Below are 23,169 nucleotides of genomic sequence, written 5' to 3'. Positions count from 1 at the left end.
GTGAGGATGCAGCAGGGACCTGCCAAGGGAGGGGTCCTACTCCAGGCCAGAGCAGAGCACTTGGGGTGAAGACCAGAGAGAGGCTACCTTCAGATACCTGCTGGCTGCCCAGCCCACAGCCAAAGGCTGCCAGACCCCAGATCTCCACAGGGCGCAGGGAGCTTTCTGGAGGATCTTCTGGTTTACTCAGCATCCCGTATGTATTGTCCCTACCACCCCCAGGAGACGGCTGAGCCGCACAGCCGTGCGGGGTGGTACACTGCATGCAATGCGTTTGTTCCTGACAACCTTGCATAACTCAGAACTAAAGTTCCCATAGGAATGCATTTGAAGCCGGAGTCACGTGGCAAGCAGTTCCCATGAACTGAGGCTGCATGACTGTGTTGGTTTGCACACATTAGCACAGCACACTCCCATGCTGCCCTGGTGCCCGGTACACAGCCCCAGCTGGATTTTGGGCCACAGTCCTCCCCAGCCCACCCACCGTCTCCAGGAAGATGCCCCAAGGTAGCTCAGCCCTGAACACTGCCAGCTGTTGTTCCCATCCCAGCCTGAGCCGGCTGTGCCCTATTTCTGCCATTAGAATCAGCACCAATAAAATGGGCGACACCCAACCAACTGTGCAGCCCCCTCTCCTGGCCTGTGGGTACCCCCACAGCCCTGAGGCGAGCGGCGGGCCTTCTCACAGCCCCTCTGTCTTCCTCGGGGCATTTTGGCTAATAGGACTGCAGTCAAGGCCAGGCAGGCGGAGTGTTTTCCGATCTGAGTGACTGCCCCAGTGAAACCCATCTCTAACCACCCTCCCGTGCTGCTCTGTGCAAAGCTAACGACACCAGGATGTGGGCCCAGGCCACAGGAGCCAGCCCTCCAGGCTGAGCAGGCCGTGGTGTGTGGTGTCTGGCAGGAAGCCATCCCCTCGGCCTGGCCCCAGCGCCCCGGGCTCCCTTGCTGATTTCATTAGCTCGGCCATCCCAAGGCGGGGAAGGGCAGGGACTTGGGTCTGAGAGACTCCTGCCTCCTTCCGAGCGGCTATTGGACTCGGCGAAGCACAGGCAGGACCCCTAGGCTGGAGGCTCTCCTTTCTCTACTCCTTGGAAGCCAGACTCTGTCCTTACACCGTCCAACAGATCCAAGACCACAATGCAGTTGTGGGAATACGTCCAGTTCACAGGCACATTATGGCAAGGTGGGCAAGATCTCCATGCCCGGACCCCAGCAGTCGCCGTACCATTAGGCATCCTGCTCCTGCCCCATTCTTTTCCCGTTCCAGCCACCTAGCTCTGTCCACCACAGGTCTCACCTACAGAGGAATTCTCACCATCATTCCAGGTGATTCATCTCATAAACCTGGTCTCCACGTTCGACTGTAAAGAGAGCCTGGGGGCGGACTTTTGGCCAGGCAGTTAAGATACCAGCTGGGACACCTGCATCCTAAAATTGGGGTTGCCTGGGCTCCAGCCCTGGCTCTGTCCTCAATTACAGCTCTTTGCTAATGCACACCCTGGGAAGCAGCAGGTGATGCTTCAAGGACTTGGGTTCCTGGTTCTCAGCTTTGGGTTGTAGGCATTCAGGCGGTGAACCAGCAGAAGTGAGCTCTTTCTGCCTCTCAACTAAATAAAAAAAATGCATTTTTAAAAAAATCAAAAAGAGAGCCTGGTATTCAAGCAAACTGGAATCAACTATTCCCCTAGCACATCCCTGGGTGGCTCCTCCATCCTCAGACTCCTTCAACTCCAGTGGACTACAGAGGAGCATTTATGAACTTGGCCTCTCACTGCTACTCATTCCCAAACCAAGGACTCTTCCTACTTCTCTAAAAACCAGTGTGACTACACCTCATGCTAGTACATTAACATAAAATTAGCTCCAAAGCAATAATGTCCCCCAGGAGCCAAGTAAATGCACACAGAAAACCACTATGCAGGGGCCAGCGCTGCAGCATGGTAGGTAAAGTCTCCACCTGGAGTGCTGGCGTCCTATTTGGGTGCCGATTCGAGTTCTGGCTGCTTCACTTCTGTTCCAGCTCTCTGCTATGGCCTGGGAAAGCAGTAGAAGATGGTCCAAGTCCTTGGGCTCCTGCATCCATGTGGGAGACCTGGAAGAAGCTCCTAGCTCCTGGCTTTGGATCTGCACAGCTCTGGCCGTTGCAGCCAATTGGGGAGTGAACCAGCAGGTGGGAGACCTCTCTCTCTCTCTCTCTCTCTCCTTTTCTCTCTGTGTAACTTTGACTTTCAATAAATAAATGTTTTGAAGAAAAAGAAAACACTCTGCAGGGCTGTTCCCCCACCCTGACTTCATACGATTTTCTACAGGGGAAAAAATTCCATGGCAAATGGCTCAGTGGGCAAACGCCTTGGAATACACAGGGACTCAGCCACTACAAGCAAGAGCGAGCAGACACAAAACATGGGGAGCACTAACACTCTCAGAACTTGAGCTGATGGAACAACCTGAAAAGGACCGTGAGACACATACATTTAAAATAATTAAAGACATCAGAGAGAAACGGACAGAATAAGGAAACACCAAGAAACCAAGAAAGTCGGGCAGATTTGAAAAACTCCTAAGAACTTTCAGAAATTAGCAAAATATATGAAGCCATTAACATTTACAACGTAAGGGAGGATGAGACAGCAGATTCCCATAGCTAGAGAGAGGCTAAGTGAACAGAAAGACTTAATCTAAGGAAATCACCCAGGATACACCACAGAGGAATCCAGATGACACACCACACTGAAAACTACAAAAGTAAGGTTAAGAGACAAGAAGCCCAGAAACAAAAATGACCAACGTGTATACGGAAGTATTTTTAGAGGAAAGGGTAGAGAAAGCAAAGGTGTGTGCTATGAGATGCATTTTTGTTTGAGTTTTTCAGAATTAAAAAAAAAAAAAACCTACTCTTCAAAAGGAACAGCACACTGAACTTCTGATCAGATCCAGAAGAATTAGTCTGTACTCAGCCTATGGTGACATGCAGAGCAATGGAGAAGGGGGAAACCTGAAACACAGCAGCCACCCCTTCTGCCACAGTTTCCCTTACCTGCAGTCAACCAATGTCTGAAAGTAGTCAACACAGAATTCCAGAAATCAACAACTTACAAGCTTTAAATGTGCTTTTTACTGTATATTTTTATAGTTGCTCTTTATTCTTACTGGTTGATGTTACTGTCTTACTGTGCCTAATTTAGAAATTAGACCTTACCATGGCCATGCATATATAGGAGGAAACAGCACACACATATACAGGGACTGGTTCTATCTGAGGGTTGATACCCACTGCAGGTCTCAAAATGCACGCCCTGTAGATGTAGGTGGAATTACTGCCTAACTAGAGAGGATAATTAGACCCAGTTCCACCAGGAGATGCCAGAAGTCAGAGATCTAGAACTTTCCAAACAATCACTCCTTCAAAACTGCATCTGTAGCTGGACCATGAGAGCAAGGGTAAGACCGGCACATTCTCCCCGATGGGCTCACCTGAGAGGAACACTAAAGGACGCACTCCAGGAAAAAGGAAATGGAATCATCAGGGTGGGTAAAGTGCACGAAGCAGTGGTGAACAAAGAAACTAGACCACTGACCTATTTATAAACAACAATATGATAGTTCATAACAGTTGCCACTATGCCGAGGTTAAGACCCATGGAACTGGCAGGCGCCGCGGCTCAGTAGGCTAATCCTCTGCCTAGCGGCGCCGGCACACCGGGTTCTAGTCCCGGTTGGGGCGCCGGATTCTGTCCCGGTTGCCCCTCTTCCAGGCCAGCTCTCTGCTGTGGCCAGGGAGTGCAGTGGAGGATGGCCCAGGTGCTTGGGCCCTGCACCCCATGGGAGACCAGGAAAAGCACCTGGCTCCTGGCTTCTGCCATCGGATCAGCGCGGTGCGCCGGCCGCAGCGCGCTGGCCGCGGCGGCCATTGGAGGGTAAACCAACGGCAAAGGAAGACCTTTCTCTCTGTCTCTCTCTCTCACTGTCCACTCTGCCTGTCAAAAAAAAAAAAAAAAAAGACCCATGGAACTAAAGTACTGTCAACAGTCATGGACGATGGGAGAAGAGAACATCTTAGGGTCTTCATTGTGTTATCTTGGAAAACATGGACATTCATCATCTTGAGAAAATAGTCTTTTCAACAATTGATGCTGAAACAATTTGCCATTCATATTAAAAAATGTTAAAGAACTTACAAACATTAGCTCCAAACGAATTACAGATCTAAATGTAAATATAAAACCTCTAGAAAATCACAGAGGACAGTCTTCCTGACTTGGGATTATGCAAAGAGCTCTTAACTGTGGCACCAAAAGCATGGCCCATAAAAGAAAAATAATGATAAGTTGGACTTAATAAAAATCCAGAACTTGTTATTGGCAAACAACACCACTAAAAGAAGGTAAAAAGATATGCTAAAGACTGGGAGGGAGTATCTGCAACTCTCATAGCCAATACGGAACCTGTGCCTAGCATTTGTGAGAACTCAGATTCAGTATGAGGCAGAAGACTTGGACAGACTTTGACCAAAGAGGACTTCCAGATGACAAATAAACACCTTAAACAACGTTCAACATCGTAAACTTGCGTTCCCCCCAAAACCTGTCCACAGATATCTAGAGCAGCTCCATTAATAACAGTGACGGGCTGGAGACAGTGCAAATGGCTTTTGGTAGGTGAATGCCTATGGTGGGCTGCTACACGGCAGGAAAAGAAATGAGCTACTGAGTGACACCGCAACTTGGAAGACTTCCAGAGGCATGTGCTGGTCTTTGTGTTTCCATTTATAAGTGTGGTTGCCAGGGAGAGCGTGTAGCATAAAGGGCCAGCATGATGGAGATGGAGGAGTTCTTGGGGGGATGGAACTGCTGGCCTCCATGCTGCCTGGGCTGGTGGCTACATAAACCTATACATGGGTGAAGATGTGTAGGACTGTACATCACCCACAGCAGGAGGTCCATTTTACCGTGTAATTTTTTAACAATTTAAAATGTAGGGATAGCTTATAATGTCTAACTTCCAAATCAGTGGGGATCAAAAAACAGGGCACTGGAAGTGGGGAAAGAACACAGCAAGCAAGGGCCTGAGACAGCAACTGTGGACCTGTGGCTGCCTCTGGGGAAGAAGCGGGGAGGCGATGTCTCATTTCTTTTGAATAAAGGCATCCATCACCCCAAGCGCCCACCAACAGACGGATGCATAAACAAAACGTCGTCGTCCGTGGAATGTTATCCAGCCTTACAGGAATGGGTTTTTTTAATTAATTAATTTATTTATTTATTTTCTGACAGGCAGAGTGGACAGTGAGAGAGAGAGAGACAGAGAGAAAGGTCTTCCTTTGCCGTTGGTTCACCCTCCAATGGCCGCCGCGGCCAGCACAGCGTGCTGATCCGAAGCCAGGAGCCAGGTGCTTTTCCTGGTCTCCCATGGGGTGCAGGGTCCAAGCACCTGGGCCATCCTCCACTGCACTCCCTGGCCACAGCAGAGAGCTGGCCTGGAAGAGGGGCAACCGGGACAGAATCCGGCGCCCCAACCGGGACTAGAACCCAGTGTGCTGGCGCCGCTAGGCGGAGGATTAGCCTATTGAGCCTCGGCGCCGGCCCAAAATGGCAACATTTATATACATACGACTTTAAGTATATTTTAATTGGCTTTATTTTGAAATTTTTCATATTATAAAGAAATAAAATAATTTTTAAGGAAAAAGGAACTCTTTCCAGGCAACTCAGCACTGTGTGAAAACTGTTTGTGAAGCGTGCGGCAGGCTCACCTACCTCTCCCTGCTATAGGACATCTCGCTGCAACCCAGAGATCTGGTACCCCCAAGCACCACTCGTCTAAGCAGCAGGAGACTCGAGTCTCCCTCTCCCCAACTCACTGGGCCTTGGGGAAGCTGCTGGACACCTGCGAGCATCAAGTCCGCATAGCTCTTCTCTGCCTCACTGGGCGTCGGATGAGATGCTAGAACGAGAGCACCCTGGCCCCGAGAATGATGCCAAGTGAAGACACAGCCACAGTTCTCACTGTGACCTGTGCTTCCGCTCTCTCCCAGCCAAGCACGGCTGCTTACAAGCCTGGCATGGAGCACAGGGAGTCACAGCCGGGATGCGAGCCTGGCTGCACGCTCGCCCTTTCCCCAGTGAGCCAGGGCTCAGGTCGTCTCTCCATAGCTCCACCTCCTCCAGCAGGTTTCAAGTTTGCCATGGGCTTTGGGGAGAAATAGAACCAAAGCCAGAGAAACTTCCTGGCGGGAGAGGACAGCTTAACCCACCATGGCATCTGCCATTCTCATCCCACCAACTCGGAGATCCACCTGCTCATTCCTTACCCTGACACGGGGCTGGGGGCCACTCACCGACGCTGACCGAGGTGTATTGGTAGGGCTCCGAGAGGAAGTGCGGCAGGGTGAGGACGAAGGCACCAGCAGCCAGCAGGAGACCCCCGATGCCGATCAGCCGTGGACGGTGCACCCGGCTGCCGAAGTAGCTGACAAAGATGATGAGGATGGCATTGCTGATCTGCGGAGAGAGCAGCGGGGCTGAGTGAGAGCAGAGTTCCTGTCCTACCCATGCACAGAGGACAGCTGAGCACACCTGCTCCAGGACAACCAGAGATGGGGAGAGGCTGTGCAGGCTAGCTGGGGCCCAGGCAGAGCTGCAGTGCCAGCCTTGCACTGGGCCATCACGGGCAGCTTCAGCTTCCCCTCTGTTGACAGAGACTGTCGCCAGCCTCTGTCTTCTAGAGCAGGCCAAGCGAAGGATCCAGAGACCACGCAGAGCTCCCAGCCTGCCCTTCAACCTTCCTGGGACTAAACCTTCAAGACAGAAATCCAAAGAAGTCTCCGATCCCGGATGGCTCCTGAATCCAAGGACTCCGGCTTGTAGTCAGTTTCTCATCTAGCCATGCCACAACCCTTATTCTATAGATGACCAAGCTGGGGTTCAGAATATTTCGTCACTTACCCAGGTCCATGGGGTTGGGTAGGAGGTGGCATGAGCTGGGATTTCTTTGCAAACACTCCCCAGAGCCTTGGGGGCCCTATCCTGCTGGCTCTCTGATCTGCTGTCCTCTCCTCTCCCCCCCCCCCCAGCCCCGCCACTCTGCCTCCAGCTGTTGTTGGACACATCACAGGCATTCTCTGCCCTGGGCTAGTCCACAAGGCGCCCTACATGGGTCAGCAATTCCAGGTCTGGCTGAGGGGCGGCTTCTCACTAAGCCTCCCTGATCCCTGCACTTACAAACGCCTGTCAACCCCACTGCCAGTCCCATCACTGTGCCCCACCCCTTCCCCTCCAATGCTCTATCTTGCTTCCCGGCATGTGTCATCATTTGGACTATCATGGATCTTATTTATTTATCTTCAGAAGGACACATGGGCAGAGATCTGTGTCTGTTCATTCCTGTCTCCTGGGAACACCCAACGTTGTACGTTCGGGAAGAGGGGGAGGGAGCAGCCAGGAAGACTGAGAGTGTATCCGGCATGCAGTTGGCGCTCATTAAATACTTGTTGAACTAATGAATGGATGGATGAGTACATGGTAGGTTTTCTGGGGGAGAGGACACAGTTGCTGAGCAGACCACTGCTGCCGCAGGGCCAGGAGGAAGAAGCTACCACCACGAGAGGAGGGGAGAGAGCAGGTGTGCAAGGCGGGGGCCTGGCCCGAGCAGAGACCTGCTCCAGCCTCGGCCGGAGGCGGCTCTGTGACCTTCTGGGACTTGTGCCTGGAAGGAGAGCTCTGCTCTTGAGGTTCACGGAGTTTGTAAATGTCCTGTCTCCCCATGGTTTTGCTATGCTAACTGGGGCTGGCTTGGAAAGTCTGTGTGAGGGATGGCGAAGGCCCCTACCCCCACGGAAATCAGCAGGAAGGACAGGGTGGTGGGCTCCATCCAGGCTCCCCTGGGACCCCAACATGTCTGACCGCTGAGGCTGGCTGTTCTCTGGCAGTGGAGCCCTTTTCCAGAACTAGGCTCCCTTAATGGATGCTTTTTCAAATCCAGTGATCTAGCTGAGAAGTGGATCTAGGGCCTCAGCACCTGCAGCCTTGGAGTGGCCTTGCTGGGAGACCACAGAAAGCTGTCACAAACTGCATCTGTGACACAGCCCTGCCCTTCTGATGTCTCAGTCCAGACAGGCCCAGGGAGCATGGAAGGAGGCAGGCAGAATGTGCAGCCCCCAGGCCTCCCACCTGCCGTGTCTGCTTGGCCCTGGCCTGCAGCTGTCTTCTCTCACCCACCACGTCCCTCTCCCATCATGTCCATGGCATGATCTAAAGTCAGAGTCTCAAAAAGTCCATCTGAGGGAAAGGACATAAAGCCTTAGATCTGTGTTGACCTCTCACCTACATACAGCGAGCAGGCCCCCATGTCTCTGCTCTGCTAACACAGCCCCGCCCTGCCAAGACCAGCCCTGCCCTGCCTGGACTGCTGGACACACCACTATCTGAAGAATCCAGCTGTCGGCCTGAGCTTTCCGCACTCCTCCCAGGCTCTCTCCCCCAGCTCAGCAGCTCAGCCCCAGAGACCAGCCTCAACTCGCACTGTGATCTTGCAGGACCTTTACAGCGAGCCCAGGCTCTCCCGCTATCTCAGCAGCTCCCAGAGAGTGCAGAGCCCCCAGTCCCTTCCCGCCACTTTGGACTTTATAAACCCCTAGTCTGCAAGGGAGGGGGCTCTCTCTCTACCGTGGGTTCCCCTGGGAGTGAGCCCCTCCCAGGCTTTCTCCTTCTGAATAAACCTGGGCTAGCTGTGGCTTCCCACACTCTCTCTTCTTTCCTGATAAATTGCATGGATATTTTCCCCCATTTTGATTGAACTATCGCCCTGGGCAAATATTTGCCTAATCAACACCCTGTCTTCAACAAGTCCCAGCTAGGTGCTCCCTGCCCCGTGCAAACTGCAGTTGTTCCTGGGCCCATGTTTTTGTTCCAAGCCTAGGGACAAGCTTCATGAGATCCTAGGGTTCTCTTATCTGGGTTGAGGTGGAAGACAGGAGTCACCTTATCAGCAAGCTTTTGGTTGTGATTAGCAGAGGGGGCTAGAACATCGTGTTGAGAATGATTCAGAGGCTGTGTCTGAACGCTGGAGGAAAGACAACTGCGACTGAGCCACTCGTGTTGCATGCCAGGGCCAGCCAGGTTGCTGGGGGCATCACAGAGATCTGACCTCATCCAGCTGTCAAGGCTATTAAACGCCAACAGTCCCTACAAGCCTCAGGAGACAGGAGATGCCCAGGCTTGGGGCTCCCCTTGCATACTTGGGCCAATGCACGTGTCCTGCCGAGTCTCAGTATCCTTACCTGTCCGGTGGCTATGAGCAGAGCACCTGTTCACAGGCTGTCAGCTCAGTGCCTGGCACAGGTAGAGCCCCAGGAGCTGCAGCTGCTTCTGCTACGCCCACTCCCTGGCCCCCGTGCATACATCCCAGGTCCTATGGCCAGGGAGGTGCACCCCATGGGGTCTGATGGGTCAGTAGCCTGACTTACCTCGTTCAAGCTGGAGATGAGACCCGAGGAAGAACTGGAGAGCCCGAATCGCTTCTCTATGGTGGTGAGGCTGCTCTTGAAGTAGGCGCTGTACAGGAGCTGGCAGAGCTGCAGGAGGCCATGGCAGAGCACGAACATCTGCGAGAACACACACGGGACATGAGCTCCGCGCGCCGTGAGCCCTGCTCTCCTCCCAGCCTCCCCTGCTGGGGCCCAGCAGCCAGGTGGGGCTCCTCACCCTGACTTCACAAGGTGCTCACCCTACAGGAAACACTTGGAAATGTTAGCTTTCCTACCTTTGCTGTGTTCTTACCACTGTTAGCACAAATGGCCCAGTAAGACCACAGGACAGGGCTGGAAAGCCACCCTGAGGGAAAGGCACCTGTGCTCAGCCAGGCCTCTGGGGCACTTGCCGGCTTAGACTGCTCCCTAGCTGCTGCCTGTCCCCTCTGTGCCACCCCCCTGCCCCGCTGATGCCCCAGGCCATACCGAACCTGTCCTCCAGCCCCAGGACCACCCTCCAGGGCCTGGCTCTGATGTCTCAGTGAGAAACCCATGGTGTGGCCTCCAGCCCAGCTGGTTTGGAATAGTGTCCCCCTCACACCCTCACAAGGCTGTTAGCTGTTCCTATGGGGATATCTCGGCTCTTACGGCAGCATCGCTGATGGTGCTTGCTCCCCGAGAGGGACGATCCCCTTCCCAGAGCCATCTGTCTTTGAGTCCCACGCCACCCACACTCCTTGTGCTGTGGCACCAAGTATACACGAGTTCCGTGGCTGAAGGGCACAGACACACAGCAGGGAGGGCAGGGGAGGAGTTGAGTGGCTGAGCTCTGGGCCTCCTGGGCTCACAGCTCTTTCTCGAGGTCGGGAGAGTGGTGGTCACATTTCACAGAGGGCCAGAGCTCTTCCCTTCCCTGAGGGGCTGGCATCTCTGGACAGCACCTGGGGCTCCACCTCTACTATTTTCTCCTGGAGCTGAGCCCATCTCCTTCTCAGGGGCCTCACCCTAGGCACTGGGGTCTCCCACCTGCCGGGCCAGAGACTTGATGAGGCCAGCAGGTGCTTCCAGCAGGCCCAGCACTCGTGTCCATGCTCGTCACACCTGTGAACCTGGATGCCACTCCAGACTGCTGCCTGACCTCGGGCCACGGCCACCTCACTCCTCTCCAGTGTCCGAAGGAAACCACCCCCCCAACACACACACTCAGGTGGAGTTGTGTCCCACCTCCCATGCCCCACCTCCCCTCACAGCCCCCACTGAGTTTATTTCATACATTCCAATGTTCACATTTTGTGAGAAAGGCATTTTTGTCCCTGGCTGTTTGCACAAACAGGGAGATGAAGCTCGAGAGAGGTGACCCCAAGAAGTAAGCATGTGTGGGCTGAGGGGAGATGCCTGCAGCAGGCCAGGGCTGGGCCTGTCTCCCATTCAGCAGAGCAACCTCAGCCATGTCCACCTTCCTGGGCCCTTGGTCTCCCTAGTTGCAAAGTAACTGGGCTAGGTCAGTGGTCCTTAGCTTTGATTGCAAATACTGGGGATGCTGGAGCCAGGGATGCCCCTGAGACACACCCAAGCCCAGACCCAGAGAATCAAAACAGGTGCAGGAAGATTCCCCACCTGAGTCATTTGGAAAATGTCCCCCAGTGGCCTCTGGGCTTCAATTATGGGAGCAGGGGACACACGCTGCGTGCAGAGGGTATATGTGAGGGATTAAGGGAAGAGGTGAAATGATCACAGAAATCCTCTAGTTTGTAAGAGTTTGGCCCATGAGAGAAAAGAAAGGACCAGTGTGTGAACTGGGCTACAGGACGTCAGGCACCACGGACTGGGACGTGCCAATGTCCGATCGTCTTCCCCAGCGCTGGGCATCAAAGCGCCTTCACTTGGGAGTCGCCCGCGGCCCGGGCTGAACTCAGGAAGGAAGCGATTTCGTCTCGGGGCCTCGCCGGAGCCTCTTCCTCCCACCATTTCTCAGAGGCTGACCCCCACCCCCAAACAGCCCGCGGCCTCCTCTGGGACACACGCCCATCCTGCGCTTGTTCCCGGGCAATCCCACCGTGCCGAGGATGGCAACGCTCACAGCTCCGTTTCTCACCCAGAACCTTCCCCAGTGCTTTCCGCTGAGGTCCATCTCACTCTGCTAGGGAAAGTCCACCCGGACACTCCGAGATCCCTAACCGCTTCCCAAACGAGACTCGTTCTCTTCCCCCACAAACAACTCCTCTTTGTCTTTCTTCCGCCCTCACTCTCACTGAGAATTCTGCTAGGGGCCCCGCCATCTCGCCCCCAGCATTCACCCCATTGCTGGGACCTGTGATCTCAGCACGCCTTGCACGAGGCCGTACCTCCAGGTGTATGCCTCGGCTCAGGCCCCTTCCCTGGCTCCCACGGATTTCTGCAACATCCCCCCTGCCATAGTGTGGGGAGCAACTCGGACTAGACTGTTACTGGAATTAAGACTTATTCTATGCATCTGCTTTCCCACAATATGGCGCTGGGAGAGGAAGAAACAGCTTCTACTCAGCTGCCTCCAGTTCAACCAATAAACTGTAGGACCTGCTCCTGATTGGAGGAGAGCAGCGTACTCGGCGTGTGGGTAGCAGAGTTGGGATTGGTGAAGAGGACTATAAAGGAGGAGAGAGACAACATGCACCAGGAACATCTGAGGGAACATCTATCTGAAGGAACACCTGTGCAGCCCCCGAGAGAGCCGGCCAGCGGTGTGCCGCTCCCCCGCGGAAGTGGGGAAAGTGGCAGGGGGAACCGCCCTTCCACGGAGGTGGAAGGGTCGGTAGCCAACCCGGGAAGAACCAGCAGCAAACCCGGGAAGGGCCAAGCAGACAAAAGAACAGCGCAGGGTCCTGTGTCATTCCTCCACGAAGAGGGGGAGCGACACCATAGGTCTTGCCTGCCCCCTCCAAATCTTCCACCCAACCACCCCAGAGAACGCTCACACAAGCACAGATGCACCCGCTCACGCCCCAGTCAGCACTTCCCACCAGCTCCCGCTTCCTACAAGACAAAAACCAATGCCCTGGGTGTGATATCCATGAGGCTACAGGTCCTGCACCCTGCCTGCCTCTTGTTGAGGCCAGCCATATCTTGCAAAGACAGCCATGCCTCCCACATGCACGTCCACCATGTGACAGCGACACTCCATCACGAGGTGGAGCCTGCGTTCTCTCCCGTTGGATGTGGGCCAATCTTAGCTACGTGCTTCAGTCAGTGGGGGAGGGAAGCAGGTGTCTTCTGAGGCTTGGACCTAAGACGGGTAGAGGATCTTCCTCTCTTAGGACCCCTGGGACCCAGACCTCAAGTGGCGTAGGGAAGCCCGGTCTTTCTTCCTCCCACAGAAGCCCCCTGTGGGTGCTCCGCCAACACCTGCATCTGAGCTTTCAGCTTTCAACCAGCATCCATTGTCAGACGTGTTACTGAGCAAGCTTTCAGGTGGTGCCAGCCCCACCCCTGATGCCAAGCAGAGCAGAAATGAGTGAACCCCGCTGAGTCCTGGACAGACTATGGGTTTGTCAGCAAGCTAAGCTTTGGGCTGCTCCAACAGGCAGCGTTAGTGGCTGCCACACACCTCGCCCTTCAAACGCCACCAAAGGTACACGCTCAATGTGCCCCAGAGCACACACACCACGTCTTTGCCTTTGCTTTCAGCCGGCAGGGCCAGCTTCCCCTGCCCTCCGGCAGGACCCTTGCCCAGCACATGGCTCCGTTGTGTGTCTAGTTCAAGGCTGCTTCCAAGAACGCCAGCCCCCTGTTGCTGACTCCTGCACCAAGGCCTCCCAAAGCAAGCACAGCATTCAGCAGAGGAGTGATGGCTGTCATGACAGTCCGGAGAGAGACGAGAAGCTCAGGATCCGAGGCCTGGAGGGGCACGGTCACGTAGGGAGGACCCAGATCACGGGAGCCTGCGGAGGTTGACTTGACAAGGCTTTCAACTGAGCCTACATGCAAGAAAGGAAGCGGCTGTGTTGCAGTCTGGGGACGAGGAAGAGGTGAATGCTACGCATGGAGCCAGGGCCCTCGGAGGACGAGTATGCATGGAGAGGGGACAGCGAGGGCAGCTTTGGAACAGGGCGTGTGTTTGTGAGTGTGTGTGTGTGTGTGTTCCCGTCTTCTCCTGGTCAACTCAATCTTGAGCCAGCAGGAGCGACCTGGCAGCTGCCCACTTCCCCTGTGGCTCACGACAGGAAGATGGGGACAGAGGAGAGGAAATCTGTCCCCACTCTTTCCCAGAAAGACAACGCCTTTACTCTTTCTGCTATGCACAGACACAGACGGCTCCAGTTCCTCCCCAGGCTGCTGGGCTGGGTACTCCGGCCACAGCCAGCTGGCACCTTCCCAACTCCCCCACCCCTCACACCTGTCATTAGCCACCGCAGCCCAGCCGAGTGGCAGCACTGGCAGGGACCTGGGCCCTGGAGCAAGGGGCAGAGACGGGGCTGTGGGCAGGGGGAAGATGCTAAGGAGACAGCAAGCAGTGGGCAGGCAGGTCCAGTGGGGTTTCTGGCCAGGGTCACTCGGAGCCCCAGCCACTGTCCTCACACACTACTCTCTGTGGATAGGATCCTGGAGCCGGGCTACTCAGCCTTGACAAGTACCTGCTACCTGGCCAGCATGGAGACAGAGCAAGAACGCCCGGACAGAAGGCCACGCCTCGAGAACACCGCTGTGAGGGTACCTGCAGATGCACAGGTAGGACACGAGAAGGTGTGCTAGCTGGGGCAGCCCACACTCACTATCATGGAGGCAACACACTGCTTTGGTTTCTGACAGTCTGGAGATGGGATCCAAACAAGCCCTGGCTCTGTGAGTGAGGAAGGGTGTGAGCTTCAGCGACGCAATGCGACCCCCAATAGAAATGGGCGCCAGGATCCCACCTGAGTTGTGGCGAGGATGGTACCAGGGAGTGCGGGCCACTGGGTGGATGCTAGTGAGCGGGGCTTCCTCCACTCCCTCCTCTTACCCCCCAAGTAATCTGACTTCTCTGCTGGTGGTGCAAGAACAGATGTCCCACGACGTGTGACCTGCAGCACCACTTAAGCCTGGAGTTAGAAACCCGGTCTATTTCCTGATTCTGTCCCTGCCATTCCATGGGAAAAGGAAAAAGCTCCAAACAGTACACACAGAAGCTCCTTGACTGACGGTGGGGTTACATCCAGCGAAGCGACTGTTGGGTTGAAAACGCATGTAATACAGCTGAACTACTGAGCGCTGTGGCTTAGCCTGGCTCGACTCAGGCATGCTCAGCACACCTGCCCCAGCCCCCAGCTGGGCAAAGCCGTCTAACACAAAGCCTCTTAGAACAAAGTGCTGCGTTTCTCACGGCATTGATTGAATTCTATACCGGAAGTGAAGAGCAGAACGGTTGTGTGGGTGCAGTAGAAACAAATGTTAAATTGAATCACTGTAAGTCAGGGACTGTCTGTGTCAGCGGACCTGACTGTCCAACCAAAGCCTACCCAGATGCCTCCTCTCGCCTCGCTGCATTCCTGCATCCCGGTGCCCTGTTTCTCTGGCTAGCATCTTCCGCGTGGTTGGTGTATCTCTCATGGGGATCATGAGTCCCACTCTGCTTCCACTTCAGCTTCCTGCTAATGCACCTGGGAGGCAGGGGATGGTGGCTCAGGTACCTGAGTCCCTGCTCTCTCCCTGTGGCAAACCCAGATGGAATTCCTGGCTCTTGACTTCAGCCTGGCACAGCCCTGCCTGTCATAGGCATTTGAGGAATGAATTAGTAGATGGAAGTTATCTCTGTGGCGCTCCTAAATAAATAAATAAACTTAAAAAAAGAAAAAAGAAGTGAACCCAGAAGAGTGACTCCTGGCCTTGAGCGACCCAGTGTTGCCGAGATGCATGCACTTGGGGAGAAGGAGGGACTCGGGGTGGCTCCTGGGAGCCCAGCAGAGAGCTGGAGGGGCGAGCAGGGTCCTTCTCCCTGTACCCCCAGATGAAGACGGGAAGCATGCACAGATCAGACACATCCTGGCTAGGAGGGCCTCCTCCAGCCCACAGGCCTCCTGCAGCTCCTGCAAGGGTGTGGCTTTGGATGCAAAACCCTGGCCCCTGCCCCAAAGGGGAGCGTCTCTTTTAAGACATGATTCGGGAAATCAACTCTGTTCCCCTGCAGGAAGAATGCCTGTCTGAGATAAAGTCCCGAGATTCAAAATAGCCGGGCCGGGGTCAGAGTGGGTGGTGCCCGCAGCAGCCATGGTAACAGGTACTGCCGGTATTATTAGCAGTATCGTGAACTCCAGCAAGCCTTTGATGGGAAAGAGAAAAACGAGCAGGAGTTTAAAAGCAACACTTTGATTTCCCTCCCAGCTTCCTTCTTCCTTCAGGGGGAAGCAGCCGGGCTGGGGAGCAGGGCGAGGGCCCTGCCTGGAAGGGAGCGGCCAGGGGTCGGTTGGCCAGGCTGCCCGCATGCCCCTTGCTTCCCGCTGGTGCCCCCTTGATGGCCTCACTGCACTACCCACAGAGGGAACCTGCTGTCTGCCAGGGCTCCCTGACCACTGAGGAAATCCACCCCAAGGCCCGGGAAGACCCGCCTGTCTGCTCTCAGCCGAGGCCACAGGAAACCCCAGCAGGCACGGAAGCCAGGGCCAAGGCACGGCTCCAGGAGGCCTGATGGGGCTGCACCAGACCGGGCTTTTTGGACTTTTATTCTTTTAGCTTAGAATATTCGACTTACATAAAGAGTCACACCTGAAAGGCACTGTACAAGATACAACCAAAGGATCGCAGGAAGTCCAACTCTTCAGAAGCTGGTGGGGTTGGGGTTATAGCCCGTTTTTCTACTTTAGGTTAGGATGAGCTTATGGAAAAACTGGATTTTGAGATATCAGGGCCCTGGGGACCCTCAGAGGTACAAAGACAAGAACGATCAGGAAAAAAACAAAGCGCAGGTTTCCATGGCCGTGTACATGCTCAGGAAGGGAGGTAGCCAGGCTCCTGGCTCCTGATAATCCCCGGAGTGCTCAGGCACTCTCTTGGGGTTGTCTAGGGCTGTTCTGATTCTTTCCCAGGTACCCGAGAACGGGGAAGGCAGAGGGAGGCTGAGTAGACGTGTGAGACTTGGAAAAGCAGAGGGTGAGAGATGGCACAGGCTCCAGCCCTTAGAAATCAGATTGAGGGGTCGACGCTGTGGCGTAGTGGGTAAAGCCGCCTCCTGCAGTGCTGACATCCCATATGCATGCCAGTTCGAGTCCAGGCTTCTCCACTTCTGATCCAGCTCTCTGCTATGGCCTAGGAAAACACTGGAAGATGGCCCAAGTCCTTGGGCCCCTGCACCCAAGTCAGGGACCTAGAAGAGGCTCCTGGCTCCTGGCTTCGGATTGGCACAGCTTCAGCCTTTGTGGCCAATTGGGGAGTGAACCAGTGGATGGAAGACCTCTCTCTCTCTCTCTCTCTCTCTGCCTCTCCTTCTCTGTGTAACTCTGACTTTCAAATAAATAAATAAATCTTAAAGAAAAAAAAAAAAACGAAGTCACAGAAAAAGAGGTCACAGATTGGAAAGACCATCCTGGCAGGTATGAGACGTGAGCATAAGCATGCGAGACTCAATAAAGTTGTCAGATTAGTGTGAAACACACAGCTCAGGATTTCCCAGAAAAACAAAATTAGCCTTGGAATTTATACAGATAGGCGTCTAAATCCTTCTTCAGAAACTCCTAAAGCCTCGTGTGTGTGTGTGTGTGTGTGTGTGTGCATGTGTGCGTTTTAAGCCAAGCTCACCTCGGTGGAGAGCAAGTGCCATCTCGTCTTTGGGGAACTTGGCTTGGGAGCCCTTGGTTGGGCTGAAGCGAGGCACCCCTGGGGAACTTGCTTTGAATCCATTTGTGGCAGGAAAAGAACATTCCAGCCGCAAGACTGTGGAAACCTCACCGTGTTATCTTCTTCCTATTCTTTGTTCGGGTAACCAGATGGGATGTCAATGTTTTTTCTCATCTCCCGGAAGGGTTTGAAGATGAAGCCCTTCCCTTCCTGCCTTCAAGGAAAGGGAAGTTAGTTTTGTAGAGAGAAAGTAGGGATGGGTGAGCTGGTGTCGCAAAAACCGAGCACAGTGGCGGCTGAGCCCAGGGAGACTGGCCAGGCAGGGAGGGACCCCGGGCCCGAAGGTGGGGGGTGATGGCTTCTCATCGTCTTGCTTATTTATTTACTTGCCTAGCTCTGTCCCTTCTGGTCACTGCTTTGTCTGCATGCACAGAACATGTGTTCAGTAAATATTGGCGGAGTACAGTTAGTCCTAGCGCAGTCCAAGATCTAACGTGCTTCCTTATGTTCATAACGAGGAAAACGAGGCTCCGGAGAGGCGCTTCACAGTCGCTCAGGTTCACTGGTGGCTGCCAGCAGCCAACACACACCACGCCACCCCACCACTCCGCCATGCGGCTCACCACGCAGAGTCGGGGGAAGGAGGGGGCACTGCAATGGTTTCCACCATCATTGCCAGTTCCTAGCGCCACCTCCACCACACCCCGCAGCGTGCGGCACCACCCAGGGCCTCCTCACTGGTTGGGATAGCTCCTTCTATCCCAGCGCTCTCGCACTTCCTCGGACTGCTCCTTCTTAGGGACCCCGAGAGGAGCCCTTTTCTATCTCCCCACTTGATGCTGGTCTCCCAGTTCTCAGCCCCAGGCCTTGCACTAAATGCGTTCCCACATTCAGCTACAGCTCCTGCCAGTGCCTCAGACCCACGCCCAGACACCACAGCTGCCTGCACTGCCGCTTCCCCATTCCAGTTCACGCCCGGGGCCTCTCTCTCCAGCCCAAGGCTGGACCCTCTGTTTCCGTCTCCTCTGCCACCCCAGTCCCAGTGCCCAGCAGCTCGCCCCTGACCTCCATCACTGCTTCCCAGCTGCTTCCCTTGCCCAGGCTGCTCTCCTGCCCCTCTCTTCTTTAACCAACAGCCGCAGTCATCCTTTGAAGACGCTTTGTTGACGTCTACCATGCATTTAGAAAGCGCATAAATCACCAAGGCACAGCTTGAAAATCTCACAATCTGGGTACGCCTGAGGGAAGGAACCCAGGTCAGGAGGTAGCTCACTACCAGCGTCCCAGAAGCCCCACGGGCCCCTCTCAGTCCATGCCCACCTGCTCCCCGACGGCTGAGTTTGCCTGCTGGCTACTTTGCAGGGGTGGCATCACGCATGGAGGCCACATCAGCCTGCTCTTCTGCACAGGGACAGCAGAGCTGGCAAAGCTCGCAGCAGCTCCCAGCCCTGAGATAAGCATGCGAGCACGGCACCCTCCTGCTGCCCTGCCCGCCTCCTGCTCTGGCTGTACGTCCCACCAGCCCAAGCCACTTAGACTCAGTCTCTGGTCATCAGCAGCCGAGCAGCAAATTCACGGCCCACGTCAAACACCCACGGCCTCAGAGTCTCTGGGGAGGGGCTGTTCTGTCTGCTTGGGTGGGGGGAGGGTCTTCCCTGCAGCCCCTCCTTTGCTGAGCTTCTATCATCCTGGTGGCAGGGACTGTCCTGCTGCACATCCTCTACTGCTGCTTAAGGGCACCAAGCACAGGCTGCGCTCACAGCCACCGTGAGCGTTTGAAGCCCCGCAGCGGTCCTGGCAGCCGGAGCACGCCTGCCTCCAGCAAGGCAGAGCGGGCGCTTTCATGAGGAAGAGCAGCCCGTGGGTCAATGATGCCAAGTGACTATATCAAAGGGAAAGGAGGAATGCCAGCGACGGGTGCCAAGTACTCAGCACTCGCACGCCAGAAGGGAGTGGCGATATAAAATGATCAAATCTGATTGGCAATTCATTGTAGAAAGAGCTCTCTCCCTTCTCCCTTCTACTGTGTTCATGATCTTCCAAACAACAACAAAACCACAACACCAAGTTCGGGAGGGGTGGAAAGTAGCAGATTCTTTCACGTTGTTCAGAATGACGCCGGGCCAGCTCCCCACAGAATCATCTACATTTGGAGCATGGGAGGCACGGACCCCGTTTTGACTCTTGGTCTTGCCTTTTTAGCAGACAGGAGACTGGACACTCATTGTTCTGAGCATGAAAAGGGGTACGCTGGTGAGTCACCCAGAGAATAAGCTAGGGCCCTGGCAGCACGGGGAAGAGCCTTCAGCCAGGGGACCCCGTCCCGGGTGGCCTGGGCCCACCCCCCGCCACGTGCTGGCTCAGTGCCCCAGCAGCTGCAGCCCCAGGAAGACCTCCTGGTAAGCTACAACACAGCTGGTTGACTCCGAGCCACCATGGAGGTCTGAGGGCAAAGCTTCCCAGGTGTGGAGCAGGAGCCGCAGCAGCAGGTGCTGAAAGCTGGGCGAGCAGGCGCCTGCCACGAGGGAAGGCACAGACAGAGGGCATGGGTGTTGGCAGTTTGTTAACAAGATGACGCACAAGGACACGCAATGGAAACAGCTTGCTGGGCCACATGGCAGGTGCTAGAGGAGCAGCACAAGCGATGGTGCCGGAGGGGCTCGGGACATAGGCAGGGGGGATCCCTGGAGACACACAGATGGAGCTGGGGTTTTTAAAGATTTTTAAGTATCTGCTATTTATTTGAAAGGCAAAGGCAGAGGAAGAAAGAGAGACTTTCTTCTGTCTGACAGTTTACACTTTAAATACAACAGCCAGGGTGGGACCAGGTCAAAGCCTGCCAGGAACTCAATTGGGGCGTCCCATGTGGACGGCAGAGACCTAAGCGCTCCAGTCACCCCAGAGTGCACATTGGCAGGGACCTGGAATTGGAAGTAGAACTGGGACTCGAACCCAGGCATTCCCAAATGGGATGTGGGCAGCCCAAGCAGAGTCATAGCCACTGGGCCCCATGTCCACCCTGGAGCTGGGCTTTTGAGGAGGACTTGAAGACAAGACGAGGAGTAGGAGAACTGGTTGGTGGGGCCAGCACTGTGGCATAGTGGGTAAAGCCACTACCTGCAGTGTTGGCATCCCATATGGGCACTGGATTGAGTCCCAGCTGCTCCACTTCTGATCCAGCTCTCTGCTATGGCCTGGGAAAAAAGGAGAAGATGGTCCAAGTCCTTGGGCCCTGCACCCACATGGGGGACCCGGAAGAGGCTCCTGGCTCCTGGCTTCAGTTTGGTGCAGCTCCTGCCATTGCGGCCAAATGGGGAGTGAGCCAGCAGATGGAAGGCCTCTCTCTCTCTCTCTCTGTCTCTCCTTCTCTCTCTGTGTAACTCTGACTTTCAAATTAATAAATGTCTTTAAAAAAAAAAAAAAAGACCTCGCTGATGTGCCAAAGTCTGGTGTAGGTGGGAGAAGGACGCCAGGTCAAGAAAGGGAACTGTGCCCTAGAGGGACCATCAGGCCACCTCCAAAGCCATCTGAGCAGGTAGAAGGCTTACCACACCCTTTTGAAAGCTGGCCCGCCACAGGACAGACAGCAAGGAGGCTGCTGCAAGGCTTGGGGCAGGCAGAAAAGCCTCACGCAGGCAGCAGCAGTAGCCAGCGAGCGCCGGCAGGAAAGAGGTACAGGGAAGGCTATGGCTGACGGCCAAGGAGTCTTGTGTGTGGCGGGGGGGCATTTCAGGGAGGCCCTGGGGCTGGAGGAGGCCAAGCACAGGCATCCAGGAGGCACTGGGAGTGTGGAGGCACAGCCAGGCAGGTCAGGCAGGGACACCAAGGGAGGAGGCCAGTGAGCGAGGAAGGGAGGGAGGTGGGAACGGAGGGTGGAAAGCGAGAGAGCAAGAGAGAAAGGGCAGTGGGGGGCAAGGGGACAGGGAGAGAAGCCCACCTCCTCTTGCCCACCAGGGCAGCAAGACCAGGGCTCTCCAGACTTAGGAAGAGCTGGTGACAACTTGAGTCACAGACCTGAGCCAGGGGGAGCAGGGGGCTGCCTGGCCGTGACCTTGGGAGCAATCACTAAAGGTTCCAGGAAGCAAGAGCCTCACTTCCGCCAACACCCCAGCCTCTCAACAGAAAGAAAGGACAGGGCCCCTTCTGGAGCTTGCGGAACCCAAGGGCCCATCCCCAGATGAAAATGGGAACCACTGGCTGCATGCAAGGTCTTGAAATAAGTCTCCTCTGGGGCTGCCGCAGTGCTGGTGCTCCCCGAGCAACACTGCAGCCCCCAAAAGGTGTCTTGTCTCCTGTCCCTACTCCCTTCTGCTCCTCCTCCCTGAGGCTGGAGCCTCAGGACTCTGCACACGGGCACGCTTCAGCAGAACGCAAAGCTTCCCTGAAACAGCCCCAGAGACAGCTGCCAAGAGGGCTCCACAGGCTCAAGCAGCCCGGGACTCCAGGAGACCAGGGGACCAGCACTGCACAGAGCTCCAGCACACCTCAGCTCTCACTCTGCAGAGAGCCAGGGCTCAGAGCCTGTTTCGCAGCTCCCAGCACGCTGGGTTTGGTCCCAGCAGGGTCTTTTGTCTTCAGGTGGGCAGAAGTCTGTGCTCTGGCTCCTGCCCAGCTCGTAGCTCCAGGAAGCAACAGGAGGGCAGGGGTCAGGTCATCTGCTGGGTCTTCTCTGGTCATCTCCAGCCAGCACAGGGGCAGAGGCACCTGCTGCTCGTCTGAGAAGGCTCCCTCCTGCTCGCCTCTCTCCATCACCTCTGCTTGTTCTTGGACCTGCCCAGACACGGTCTTCTGTAGCCTCCCCTTGGGGACTTTCCTAGATGTCCTACAAGGCGCTCCCTCCACTCACTGGCCCCTGCCTGCCTCCCTCCTCCCTCTCTCCCTCAGAAGAGTGAGGAGGGAGAAGAGGAAGACATTTGTCTGGCCAGGGAAAGGTGGAAGAAACTGTAGCAAGGTGAGAGCCAGGACCGTGGAAAACGCCTAAGTCCTTTCTCAGCCATCTTCGCCAGGTCCAGATGACAGAGCAAAGGAAACTGTCAGGCGCAGAGACCAAGGTAGAGGCCAAAACAGGCATGGTTGCTTCTGTCCAAGGCAGTGCCCAAAACGTGTCTCCCTGGTTCCTGCACCCTCTAGCACTCCCCCGGACCCTCACAGCCATAGCTGTGCCTGGGGGAGCCACCCAGGGCCTCAAGGCCTTCCAACACCATGAGATGTGCAGTCTGAGCGTGGGAATATTAGGAGATTTTCACTCCCACAATGAATGACTGACACACCTGACTTCTAAAAAGAAAGGCGTGTTCAGGTCACAGTTTCAAAGGCACAAGTCCTGGATGAAGCAGGCCCAGGGTTTGGTCTTTGATGAGGGCAGTTGGCCTGGCAATGATGGAGCATGTGTGAGGGCAGGTGCACAAGATGAGCAAAGAAGCAGAGAGAGTGGCTGGCTTAGACTCAGGCTTTTACAGGATTGGGTCAAGTTTCCCTCCTCTTAGCACTATCAGCACGTAACTCTGGGGTATCTGTGTCTGCCCGCGTCCAGGAGTCGCACTGTATTCCAGTAACAGCACTCGGTAATAAAGAGCAGATGCAAGGAGGAAGGCACAGCAGCTCCTCCAATGCCCGGTTTCCCTCCAGGATTTAACACGAAGCTGTAAGTATCACCAGGGCACTCCTGACGTCAGCCTGCTGCATCATTTGCCATTTCCAAACTATCTGGGGGGAATGGAACTCAGCCTAGCACAGCAAGCTCTCGTGGCCCGGCACTTCAGAGATTCTGCGAATTCCTTGCCGAGAAGGCTCTGCCTTAGCACCCTCCTGCCCTCCCAGCTCCCCATCTCCCGGCTCAGGCTGGGGTTCACAGCTCGCGGCTTTTGCCTGGATCGAAGCAGGAGCTCTGGAACACCTTCACTGGCCTGTCGGGGATG

The 23,169-nt window shown here is 55.2% G+C and overlaps 1 protein-coding gene across 1 annotated transcript in view; it reads right to left on the bottom strand.

Moving 5' to 3' along the window:
• SLCO2A1 (solute carrier organic anion transporter family member 2A1) overlaps window positions 1-23,169 on the bottom strand; it is a 74,059-nt gene that overhangs the window by 33,435 nt on the left and 17,455 nt on the right. The window contains exons 2-3 of the mRNA XM_002716257.5: window positions 9,467-9,604; window positions 6,341-6,503 (exon numbers count right to left, since the gene is read on the bottom strand). Of these exons, the coding sequence (XP_002716303.1) occupies window positions 6,341-6,503; window positions 9,467-9,604 (301 nt within the window). The remainder of the gene's footprint in view (window positions 1-6,340; window positions 6,504-9,466; window positions 9,605-23,169) is intronic.

The sequence above is a fragment of the Oryctolagus cuniculus genome, chromosome 4 (assembly GCF_964237555.1).
Source record: "Oryctolagus cuniculus chromosome 4, mOryCun1.1, whole genome shotgun sequence".
Lineage (NCBI taxonomy): Eukaryota > Metazoa > Chordata > Mammalia > Lagomorpha > Leporidae > Oryctolagus > Oryctolagus cuniculus.
This window is presented reverse-complemented; position numbering and strand designations above follow the sequence as displayed.